General features: G+C 47.5%; 1 protein-coding gene across 2 annotated transcripts in view; it reads left to right on the top strand.

Moving 5' to 3' along the window:
* Positions 1–734: 734 nt before the first annotated feature.
* TMCC3 (transmembrane and coiled-coil domain family 3) overlaps positions 735–12,908 on the top strand; it is a 232,097-nt gene continuing 219,923 nt past the window's right edge. The window contains exon 1 of one of the 2 annotated variants that reach the window (XM_014571096.4): positions 735–999. In XM_014571096.4, coding sequence (XP_014426582.1) covers positions 988–999 — 12 coding nt within the window. In that variant the 5' untranslated portion in view covers positions 735–987. Of the gene's footprint in view, positions 1,000–1,379; positions 1,755–12,908 lie in introns of those variants that run through there. The other variant, XM_006118308.5, reaches the window with a different exon arrangement.

Below are 12,908 nucleotides of genomic sequence, written 5' to 3'. Positions count from 1 at the left end.
GCGGCCCTTTAAAATCGGCAGGGCAGGGTGGGGCCAGGCATTGCCTGGGGCAGCTGCTTACCTGGAAATGCCGCCCCACGCCCCACACTCGTGCTTGATTTGCTGGTGCCTAGAGCCAGCCCTGCTCCCAACCACTCCTGTGCCCATTTTGTTTTTATGGGTGGTTGGCTGGTGGTCCACTGAGAAGTCTGCCTAGAGCAGGATGGACTGTGGCCCAAAAAGTTTGGGAACCACCGCTCTAGACCCTAGTTCTACTCCTCCCTGCTGGGCCTCACTCCACCACCTCACCCTCTTGTCTGCAGCTGTTCCCTCTGCCCCTATAGCCCTTAAGGGGCCAGCTGTTCTCTCCTCCCAAGCTGGCCCCTGCCGGCCGGGTGTGTAGTACCGGTAGCACGTTCCTACAAGGTAGCAGCTCCCTCCATCCCACCGCCTGACAGTCAGAGGGGGTGAGACATAGAAGCCGCGGCAGGGTCCTGGCGGCTGGGTGTGCGCCTGATGAGGGGGGAGTGAGCGCGGCCCCTGTAACGCCAAGAACCCTGCGAGACTCCTTCGCGGGAGATCCTCAGTGCAGCCGCCTCCCCGCTTTAGCACCGGGGCCAGCCCTGCCGCGGGAGAACGGCACGAGACTGGCCAGCTGCGGCTCTGTGTGCCCCGGTGCCCCCCGGCCAGCGGCGGCTGCGTGGCGCGGCTCCCGGGCTGCTGTGGTGTCAGGCTGGCCCGGGGTCCTAGAGCTGCGTGAGTCAGTGCTGATCGCAAATAACGGCGCCCTGCTTGCTCGGGCACCTCCAGTCGGGTGCCGCACGCATGTGCGAGCGGAGCGGGCTGCGGGAGCGCCGCGAGGGTCTCCGGTGCCCGGGGATTCAGTGAGCGCCCCCCGCGCCTGCAAGACCCCTCCCCCCAGCAGGCAATGTGCCGCTGCCTGGCCAGCGCGTGAGAGAGGGCAGGAGCACGTCGCCTGTGCAAGCCGCCTGCCCCCGCCCGCCCAGCATGCTGCGAAAGGTAGGAGCCCGCCTGCCCTGCCTCAGCCGGCTGGGATCCCCGCAGGCGAGGCGGGAGATCCCGGCCCCGCGCCTGCCCGCCATGCGGCGGTGCCTGCCTGGGGACCGGCGGACCCAGAGACAGGGATCCCCGCGGAGGGAGCTGCCCGCTGCAGCCGGGGCCCGAGGCAGCTGCGGCTGCTGCCGGGATCTGAATGGCGCTGCACGGGCACACGCGGGTCGGTGCTGGGGGAACTCGCCGGTGTGCGCGGCGCTGCCCCCGTGCAGCGCGGTCAGCGAGCCCCTCCGCACGCCGGAGTCCCCCGGGAAGCGCCGGCTCCAGGCGGCCTGAGGGGGGGAGGGTCTGCGGGGCAGGTGGCGCGGTCCCGCGGCTGAGCAGCGCAGCTCGCCCCAGGAGGCGCTGGCCGCTTGGGGGCTTTGCCTCCCCCTGCTGGAGCCGGCTCGCAGGTGGCAGCCCGGGGCAGCGGGGCGGGCCGGGGGGCGTGTGTGTGTGTCTGGCTGCTACACGCAGCGCGCCAGCCCCGCGGCTGCACGGGGCGTGTCCGGGGGCGCCCCCTGGCGGCCTGGCAGAGACCCGCTCCTCCAGCTGTTGCGCCTGGGCTGAAGTTTGTGCGCGGCGGAAGTTCAGCAGAAGCCCCGCTGGCGGGGCGGGCTCCGGGCTGGGCAGCCCAAGCGCTGCGGATGGCGGGAGCCGGGCGCGGGCTCCTGGGGCGCGTGGAAGCGGAGCCGGGGCTGAGACCTGCTCAGGGTTAGCAGGTGAGTCTCGTCCTCTCGCCTTCGGGCGGGAGCGGCAGCGCCTCTTCGCCGCTCTCCCGCAGCCAGCCCGAACAGCGGGCTCCCGCTGGCTGCTTTAACGTGGGCCGGGAGCGGAGCGTGGCCAGGGCTGCCTGCGGTGCTAGTGGGCGGTGTTTTAGGGCACCCCTCTGGCTACAGCGCTCGCCTCCCTAGCTAAGGCCGCAGCGCTGCGCCCCAGCCAGCTGGCTGGGGCTGCGGGGAGCCCTGGAGATGGGATCAGTCTGTGCAAGCCAGCGCTGTTTCCTTTGCCTGCCGGAGCACTGCAGCCGCTCGGAGGCCAGCAGCAGCGATCGTCCCTGTTTGCAGAGCGGCGGACAGAGCCCGAGCACTAGCAAAGCCCACTGCTTTCATGCAGCCCTCGGGATCCCCAGTCTTACAGTGTGTCGCTTCTCCCTGGAAAAGCCAATCACTTGTGCTGGGTGAAGTGCACCCAGTAAAGAAGGGAAAGAGGAGGAGGAAGCAACGGAGTTAACCTGTTAGTGCTAATGCCATCCTGCTAATCAGATGAACCACTGGGTTTGGCTCCACTGCACAGTAAATCCTGGTTTTAGTCTTAAACTCCCCTCCCCCCATGCAGACACCTGTCCTGGGTTCGAAGATGCATTAAGCCCCAGAGTAGCTTGCTGGGGTGGGGGTAACAGCCTGGCTCTGCTTTAACTCTCACTCTTCAGTGAGGAGTAGGAGCCAAGCTACCTCACTCAGGCGTTGATAGCCCTCCAGTGCCTTCTCCCATTCCCAGTGGTTCAGGTGTGTGTGGTGGCAGGCAGCCATCCCCATCTGGGACCAGCACTTTTGCTAAAAGGGTCCTTCAATGGTGCCCTGTCAAGACACAGATTGACTGTGTTTATTCTTGTGTGTATTTGTGTGGCCAGGTCTGTGACCCCTTAGTGCTTTCTACCCCGCTTTAAGTACCAAAATGTCCCCTGGAAGGACTGACCCATTCTCCTGCAATTGACTGAGATAGAGCTTCTTTTCAAAAAGAACCGTGGGATATGCCACTATGGTGCATGTAGAAACCTGGTAAAGAAGGTAGGTCTTTATGGGGACACTCACTCCCAGTTCAGTGTTCAGCCCCGTCTGCCAGTCACCTCCAGCATAGACGTCACCAGACATTTCGATTACATTGCTTAATATGAACTCTCCAAAATCATTGGGGACATTGATATTGTATAGAATTAGTTCCCTACTTAAACTAGGAGATTGAGGTTGTCACCGATGAAAGTGCAGAGGATCACTAAAGCCATAGTAAAACCAACACAAGTCTGAAGATAGTGAAACTTTCCCACTCACAGCTGAAGCCTCTTCCAATTATTTCCTTTTAGAATATAGTTGCCATGGCTGCAGGTACTTAAAACTGATGTTACTTTTGCAGGGGCTGAGTCAGCTTGGCAGCACATGCTATTGTTTATGGCTTTTAGGAAGCTCGAGAATGTGAAAAAGGGCCTTACCTCCAAGTCCCACAGTTGGCTAAAAATCTTACTATTATAAATGGGAGGCAAATCCAGCAGGTCAAGGGCTAGGTGTGGCGTTGAAAGCTGCTCCTGGGAATGAATTGCTGGGCAGAAGATAAGGTTTTGGAAACAGCCATCTGCAGGGAATGTTGGGGTATGGCCTTTCTGCATGCGTCTATTTGTTGTTGCACAGCCACAGATTATTTCATTGTTGTAGTAGCTCATGCAGGAAGAGATTTCAGGAAATTGGACAGTGCTCCATTGCTCATGTTGTGGAATAGATTCTTGCCAGCTAATGCCATTTACTCCAACTTACACACAAGACATTTTTACTGTTAGTGGAGGAGAAGAGAGGTATAGAAGAATAGGGATGTAAAATCATGTTTAAAAAGTTAAATTCAAGTTTAACCAGTTACCCTCCTACGCACAGAGGAACATGGTTAAGAGGGAGGGGAAAGGAAGCTGACAGTACAAAAAGCGTTATTAAAGGAATGAATTGTATCTCCTTTTGGGCTTTGTGACCTACTAATTCTTGTTTCCTCATCTTTTAGCCGTGTTGCATGCTATGCATTTAGGCCACAGTTAATGTTATGTGTAAACTTTGGATAACTACAGCACCTAATATCAGAGGGGTAGCTGTATTAGTCTGTACCCACAGAAATGAGAAGGAGTCCTGTGGCACCTTAAAGACTAACAGATTTATTAGGCATAAGCTTTTGTGGGCAAAACCCCACTTTGTCAGATGCACCTACTGGTAGCTAAAGCTGCAAAGAAGTCCACTGAATTCAGGTCTGAAAGTGATTAAATCTTTTCTGTGTCCTCCACTGTGCAGTGATGATGGCGGTTTCCAGGTGTTGTCTCTAGCACTTCTCCCTGTATTAGGCTGGAGTTTGTTAGTTGCACTCAGTCTAGCAGTGCATAGCCATGGCAAAACAAACATGATGATTGAGGCTATCTATTTTCATTGTTTGTTTTTACTTTCCTAGCTTAGGGCATTTGACACATTCTGCTTCACTTCCTTCATTCTGAAAGGAACCCTGAAATGTGCCAGTGGTAATAACCTATTTTACAGATCCCTCCAGGGTGTGTTTTGTCTCATTAAAGTGTGGCTCATGGACAGATTGAGCAAGAGAGCTCCAAAAGAAAGCTAATTCTAGCCTGTCAGTGAAATTAATGTGGAGCAATTAATTCATTTGATTAATTTCCCCTCATTTTCCTAAGAAAGAAATGTGAGTTTAGGCTCTTAGGTTTAAATTGTGACTATCAAAGTCCAGATCCTGGGTCTGGCAAAGTGAAGTGCTTAGAGCACCAGGGGGACGGGGGAGGGAGAGTTCTGCATGAAAGGTGTCTCCCAAATCCCCTTTCGGGGCTGACAATTTAGGAGTTCAAGGGCTGTTCTAAGTTACTCTGGGGCAGGCCTGTCCCATTCTATAATATACGCCAGCAACTGCTCCTCTCTCCGCCACGCTGCTCCAGAATGATCTGTAAGGTTGTGACCAATTTTATGCCACCTTGCAGTGTTCCACTAGGACCGGGGCAGCTATGGAAGTGGCGTAAAGGGGGAGCTAATGTGGGCTGAAAATCTGGTCACAAGATGATAGAAATAGAAATGCCAGCTCTCTGGAGAGTGACAAAGTTAATCTCCAGAAGAGCCTTTCAACAGATTTTTTTTTTTTTTTTAATAAATACTTTTGGTTGTAAGCTAGTGTGTTGTGGTAGAGGAGAGCTTGAATCTAGAGCTTAAATGGTGACCCTGGCTTTCTCCCTCGCTTTAGGTTCAGATTTTGGTGTATTGTATTTATTAACAGATCTTTTCTTTTAGAACTTATTTTACAATTTAAATGGAAACTTAGTGCATACATGAATATAAATTGGCCGATGGAAGTCCCCCTACTACTAGTCACTTTCTCTGTGATATTGATCACATTATGGTGTTAGCTTTTCTACTTAGTCTCCCTCTTCTTCAGTATTTAATTGTTTCATGCTTAGATCCAAAATTCAGCCTTTCTTACATTTGGAAGAGTAATGTGTTCATTGTCTTGTCAAAACCCTGTATAATATTAAGATTTCTCCTTTTTCCCCTCCCACCTTTTTTCCTTATTTTAATAGCTTGACATGGAGTTTAATTTTAACTGTTGTGAAAGGAGTTTCTGCTTTCCTAGGTGTTCAAAGAAAGTTCTCAAACTATTACGTTTGGTGGTGGGTGACTCTCTTACAGCAAACTTAGAAGTCTGGTGGAACTTTTTGAAGCAATTATCTTTTTTCCTTTTACCAAGTAAGACTCTAACTTGAAGAGTTAATTTGTCTAGTACTAGAATTACAGACACTTTTTGATACAAAGTAACAGATTTAGGGTAGTAACTCCTTTTCTACTTTTTTTTGTAGTAAATCTAGCAGGAGCTAGGAGATGAGTGATCAGTGTTTATGGCTTTTGTAAGATGCATAGTTCTCAAGATAATTCAATAATTATCTGACAACGGACACCATTTTAATTCCATTATGGAGTCTCCAACAGCTTTCCAAAAGGTCTTATTTTTGATCACATGCATCACTATGGAAAAATCTTTTGCTCATCCCTGTACAACCAGTATTTGCTCATCCCTGTACAATTCTAAGGGACGTTAGGTATTACTGAGGAAAGAAAACAACATTAAAATTCTATTAATGTGTTTATTTAAGTATGGGAACCATTGCAACATATGTTCTCCCATTCCTCAGTTTTGATATCTGTCAACTTTTCATGAACAGGCTTTGTAGAGGAAAAAACTAATCTTTAAAATGTTACTGGAAGGAACAGTAAGCCAATTTGTTTATGGATGTAGTGAGTAGTTTTTAAAATTTCGTCAGTTTTACGTATGTTTGCTGTTTAGTGGGAGTGTGGTGAGAGATGTCTAAACTGTAGGCATTGATATACTGAGATTTAGATGTCTTTTGCAAGTTGTGTTTCATCAAGTGATCTAAATATATATTCTTAACAATGGGCTGAATTTTGATATACCCATAAGGTCCAAATGTCAAAACTTCTCCGACTCTTACTACGTTTAAAAGGCAGAGCCACAGTGGGGGACCCGGCATGAGCTGGGACTGAGTAGTCCCGGCTTGTGCCAGGTCCCCCGCTGTGAGTCTGCCTCCCCTGCCCTGCCCTCCCTGCTGTGGAAACAGTGTTGGGGGGAACCGGCTTTGAGCCAGCTTCCCCCAGCACGAGCTCCTGCTTGCCCCCTTGCTGCCTCTGATATAGAGGCTGGGGAGGAGGGGCGGGAGGAGGAGGAGAGTAAGTAGTGACTCAACTACCTGATAAGCCTAGGCTTATAGGGTAGTTGATTACCCGACTAGTCGCTTACATCCCTATTTGAGATAAGAGACTCATTTTAACTGCTGCAATTTTGCCTAACCACGAAATTTTATATTTTGATAATTTTTCAGGTTTTAAATTTTTTTCCTTAATCAAAGGACAATAACTAATTATATAACTCTTGCTATCTTTTAGAAATGTGTATTCTCAGGTACCTCATTGAAGCTATTAACCATTTGTATTTGGCTTTTGCTTTTATATTTTTCTATAGGTGAGCTCTCACACCTATATCCAGGAATTGTGATTGTTGTAATTTATTTTAAATCCAGATACTTTGCCAAATTTTAAAATGTCCTCTTGCTGTTCTAGACATCTGTGAATTGGATTCATAACATGTAGTATGGCATCATCTGCACATAATACTAATTTGTGTTCCCTGGTTTCCTATTGTAATTCTATTTGCTAGGATTATTCCCGATCAACTGGGCAAATGACTTTGTTGCCATAGCAAAATAAGAGGGGATAAAGGACATCCTTAGTGTGTGCTTCTAAAAAGGGGGACATTTTTCTGACAGGTATCCACTTATTCTTCTAGTAGCAGCATATAGGTTGGCATACAAGCCAGAAATCAGTTTACAAATTTGAGGCCTAAACCAAATGCATTTAGAGTGTCTTCTAAGAACTGCTGGTTTACAATGTCAAAAGCTTTTTCTACATCTAGAGATAAATTAGGTGGGGCTTAATGGCAGATTCTGCAAAGATGATCAGATCTAAGACTTTTTAAATTGTCCAGTAGCTGCCTTTTTAGTACAAATGATGCCTGATTTCTGATAAAACATTTATATAAATATTTTTCAGTCTGTGTGCTAAGACTGAAGCATAATTTTTTGCATTTTGATTTTAATGATATTGGCCTTTTATTTTTATTTTTTGCAACTGCATAACATTGTTGACTCATTCGATTTGTGATCCACTATAGCCCTCCTTTTAGCAGTGCCACTGCCTTGTCGGTTTGTATTTGTGCTTTTGTTTTTTTAATTCCTAAATTGTAGTACTTTGCACTTGTCTTTATTGAATTTAATCTTGTTTATTTCTGATCAGTTCTCTAACTTATCAAGGTTGATTTAACTCTAATCCTGTCCTTCCAAAGTGCTACCAAGCCTTCTCAGTAGAGTGTCATCCACAAACTTTTATCAGCGTGGGCTCCAGTCAAGGAGTTAATGAAAATATAATTGGATAGTACTGGCCCCGAGTCAGATCTTTGAGGGATCCTACTAGATGTACTTTGTCTGACAGTAAATCATTGATCATTTCTCTTTGAGTACAGTTTTTCAATCAGTGGTTCACCTATCATACATTATTTCATGTATACCATATTTCCTTAGTTTGCTTATGACAGAGGTGGGGAACCTTTTTTGGGCTGGGGGCTGCTGACCCACAGAAAAATCAGTCAGGGACTGCACACAACAGAGAAGAAAAAACAAAACAAAACACAACCCTCACTGGCCCCTAACTGAGGGGAAAAAATAACACTCTCTACATTCCCCTTGCACACCATAGCCTGGGGGGGCCCAGCCTAGTATATTTTTGTGCTTCCAGCCCCGTGGTAGGGCAGCAAGGGAAAGCAGGGGACCCCCCTGGGCTGAGGTTCCCCATCCCTGGCTTATAGTAGTGTCATGTGGATCTGTATCAAAAGCTTTACTAAAATCAAGATAAGTCATATATATTGTTTTTCTGCCCCTCTGTTTGGCCAGTTACCCTGTCAAAGAAAATGATATTAGCATTAGGTATTTCTTTTCACCTTTTTATTCATTAGATGCTGCAAAGTTATTGTTTAATAATAATTCTAATGCTACTTCTAGGTACTTTCTTACGATTGCCAGAAATCCCTAAGGCACTTTCACTTCCTTATTATTTCAACACTTTTTCTTACAGACCTATTTTTATTTGTTTTTTTCCTGTCAGTAATAATTTCTAACCCACCAGTCAAGCATACAGTCATACTGCAACATAATGAAATGTTAGCACCTGTTTCTTTTCTAATTAAGAAAGGCTCTTGTAGAGGACAGTGTTTTGTCAATAATGGAAAAATAGGGGTCAGGGTGTAAAAGTGATGGGACAAGCAATGCTTGCAGTCTGTGGTGGGACAAAGATTCTAGAAGCTGTGGATCCAGACAATGTGCCATTTTGACGGTAATGAGTCACTGTGGTTTCTAATACACAACAGACACTTTCATTTTTGGAAGCCATTGGTGGGTGTAACCTGGGAATGGAGAATGAAGAAAACCTCTCAATTTTTGAAAAGGTGGTTGAGAAAGTATTGTCTGTGTTTTCAGAAGTGATTAATAATTTTGAGCCCCTGATTTTTAGAGAGTGGATGTGCTTTGTGTTTCCTACAATTGGGCTCTTTTAAGAAGCACCCAGAATTGCTAGTGGCAGTAGCCACAATCATACCCTATGTGCCCAAAGACTGGTTATATTAGACAAAACTGATATAGTCAGCATTGCACAAAAATTTCTTATGCTCTTTTTGTACACACACTCTCGTGTGTATATATATAAACACAAAAGTGTGTGTATTGACTGTAATTATTTCTAAGACCCTCAACATCTTGGTATCTAAACAGTGTGAAAGTGCAAGCCAAATTCTTAGCTGGACTAAATATATATCGCTCCAATGATTTCAGAAAGGTGCACCAGAATTTAAGATATTATTTTTTACATTCCATCTTCCCCAGTTGCCTGTAGATTTGAACCCTCCCAGGCAAATAGATCAAAAGAAGAGTATTGAAATGGAGAGCGTGCTGCTCCACCCCACCATCCAAACAACTTGGTCAGTGTTTTCGTTAACAGAGTCAGATCACCTAGTAACTGGTGCTAAATGGAACGAATGGAGATGAGAGGATAAACTGGGTTTTCCAGGCAGTCACAATACAACCAAGGCCTCAGTGCACATTATTCTCGTTTCTTTGAACTCCCCTCCCCTGCTCCCCATCTTCTTTCTCTGGATGACCTACCTCTCTGAATTTAGCTGAACTTACTTTTATTATAGGCCAGTTTGTTTAGCTGAAGCATGCAATCCCCAGAACACTGAGATGCATTTTGGATTTAAATTCTCATTGCCCACAGCCTCCCTGCTTGGAAGTTTCCCTGTATTTCACTTATTTTTATCTTAGAATAGAAAAAAACCTCTTCACATAGTAAATTCTGTAACAGCAATTCATCCTGACAAGATGTCACCAGCTGATAACTGGTATAGATTAAACCAATTCTTATAAAAGTATTGACAAGAAATGAGTATTTGGGAAGTGGAGAAAAAATCCTATTGAAGATCAAAGTTGGACTGAATGTAAATGTTTAAAAGATATTAAATCAAGACTGCTACCTCTGTGTTTGTAATAATAACATTTAATATTCTTAGGCTTTGCTACCCAGTCTCTGACTCCTGTAAATGTTAATGGCTACTCCTGCAGATGGAAAACGGGGAGAGAGAATGAGAACAGTTTATTTGTCGAGACACAATCTATTTTGTTAATTTGTGAGGCAGCTAGAGGCAGCAATGAGGTACGTCTAGACACCTAGATACATAACATTGTACCCAGCTGCTACACGTATCGGAATGAATGAATAGATACCTACACATGTAGGATTGGCTGCAGTGGGGAAGAAATCTACTCTTTAAATCAGTGTTTTCAGACTATGGGTCGTGACCCAGTGCTGGGTTGTGGGATGTTGCTGCAGGGGGATTAGGTGACCAGTAAGGGTGCTAAGGCAGCTGTCTGCCTGTCCTGGCACCGCAGACTATGCTGCACTCCAGAAGCAGTGGGCAGCAGGCCCACCCAGGGGGCATATCAAAAGGGGACGGGGAGACGCAGTTGCCCCTGGGCACCATGCTGGGGGGTGCCAATTTAGTCCCTCTCTGTTCTCTCTGTTATCTCTCGGCTTGCCTGCTCCTCCTCCGCCCACCGCTGCCGACTGGAGCTTCCTCCCCGCCTTTCTGCCCCCAGCCTCACCCTCTTCCATCTCTGCCGGTGGGTTAGTGCGTGCGGGGACCCGGCCCTAAACTGGAGGGGGTGGGGATGATGCGGTACAAGCTCCCTTCCCCCTTCCCCCCCCCCCCCCCGGGTCGGGTTTAGTCATGTGCCAGGTTTGGGGCCCTGCCACATGGTGGCAGGAGAGGGGAGGCACAAATTTTGTTTTTTCTCCTGGGCACGGAGCACCCTCGCTACGCCTCTGGGCCCACCTCCGGAGGTGGAGAGGAGGAAAGAGAGCACACAGAGCTTTGTGAATGCTGCTGCCCCCCCCGAGCATTAGCTCCGTACTCCCATTGACTGGGAATCTGCTGCTGGCTGCTTGTGGGGCGCAGCATGATCTTTGGTGCCAGGAGAGGTAGGAAGCCTGCCCTAGTACCTCTGCTGCACCCTCCTATCCCAGCTCTGACCCCCCCTTCAAAAGCTGAAGCCCCCTTCTATACCCCAAAGCTTTCATCCTCAGCCCCACCCTGGAGCCCTAGTCAAATTACGTTGGGTCGCAGGCATCAACAATTTTCATCAACTGGGTCATGAGAAAAGTTTGAAAACCTTCTGTTTTAAATTAACTAGGGATGTGTAGCATTAGAAAGGATCTCTTGGCTTACTGAGTCCAGTCCTCTGCTATCACAAACAACTCTGTCTTCTAATGCTGTTCATAAAGTTATCAAGCTCCATCTTAAAACTAGCCAGGCTGATTACTTGATGAGTGCTTGCACTTACCTTTGTCAGAGTTCCAAAAAGAGCTAGATAAATTCGTGGAAGATAGGTCCATCAATGGCTATTAGTCAGGAGACGCAGGAATGATGTTCCTAGCCTCTGTTTGTCAGAAGCTGTGAATGTGTGACAGCAGTGGGATGGCTTTTCTTTGGCCTGTTGTGTAGAGCTGCACTTGTGCTGCCACTACATGGGAAACTAGGAGTAGATGCCAGTGCACCTGTGTTAGGTGAAAGAGGAGCTATTTTGTCATTCTCCCATAGACGCTAGTGGAATTCTCCAGTAGCGAATCAACATCCTTCAAACACAGGAGGGACTGCATGATCTGGTAACAGTGAGACTTTAATCGAATGCCCCTCGTCTAGGTCCCCACAGAGGACATGAACATATATGTCCAATCCAGTCCCTGACCATAGTTAAACCTTAGATTTAATAGGGTAACATACAGGTTCTATAAGTGTGCAAGAAACACGCCCACACAGTGGGATCTACCACTTTGCCCATCATCAAAGATTTGGCAGGTATCTTCATAATGCATATTAGGGATGTGAATGACTAGTCAACTATCCGATAAGCAAATGCTTATTGCATAGTTGAGTCGACTAGTTGCTTCCCCCCTCCCTGCTGCCTCTAACAGGAGGGGGTACTTCAAAGCGGCAGCACCGCGTGGGGCCTGGGGCCAGACCATGGGACACTAATTTATTAGGAGCCCGTCTTCTCATGTCCTGCTGTTCTTTTTCACAGCTCCAGTCACTGGTAACAGGGTCATGTGCTGAGTGTGCAGTACTTTCCTTTGTTCCCGCTGTCTTGCATTACAGTGTGCAGGGCTGAAATCTCCCACTGTTTGAAGGGAAGCAATGCTAGCCGAGTGAGGAAGGCTTGGGGGATAAAGCAGTCGCTCAGAAACAGTGGTATCCTGTACAGATTGGACCTCTCTGATGTGGCACCCTGTCACGTTACTGGATTTTAAGGGGATCACACAGGTCACTGCTGCACCCAAGGGGGGGGGAGGATTGCCCCAAAGTCTGTACAAAGGGGGCCATGTGAGATGTCAAATGGAAGCTTAGGTTCTGCTGATTTTATGTATGTTGTTCATGTACTTGTGTGATATCTGTATGTGGAGTTATAGATATGGACTCTGTGCTTATGCTGGAAGATTCTCCTTGCAATGGGCAAGGGATGTTCAGTCAGTGACTATGCTAATTAGCAAGGCTCCAGGGACAAGGCTCTCAGAGAGGCCAATACACACCTGAGGAATGTGTCTGGGACCTGCAAACCAGTCAGCAGAGGACACAGGGGTAGGTCACTGGGCCATGCGACCTGCTCCAGCTTGGAAGATACCAGGGATGGATATAAAATGCCATGAGGCGGACTCCATCTGGTCTCCAATTCTGTTCCTGATCCCAGATGCTGCCTTGCGAGGGACAGAGAGCCGGGAAGAATCGTGGACCCATCCTGACATAGGATGTATACCAGAGACTTTTAAGATACAGGCTCTTAGAGAGGTTATAAACTGCTATCAAGAACTTGGTGATTCGATACATGTAATGTATTCTCCTTCACAACCTTACTCTCATGCTTTTCTTTCTTTTATTAATAAACCTTTAGATTTTAGATTCTATAGGAT

The sequence above is a fragment of the Pelodiscus sinensis genome, chromosome 1, assembly GCF_052426305.1.
Source record: "Pelodiscus sinensis isolate ZL-2025 chromosome 1, ASM5242630v1, whole genome shotgun sequence".
Taxonomy (NCBI): Eukaryota; Metazoa; Chordata; order Testudines; family Trionychidae; genus Pelodiscus; species Pelodiscus sinensis.
The sequence above is the reverse complement of the archived record's forward strand: the minus strand, read 5'-3'. Positions and strand labels throughout refer to the sequence as shown.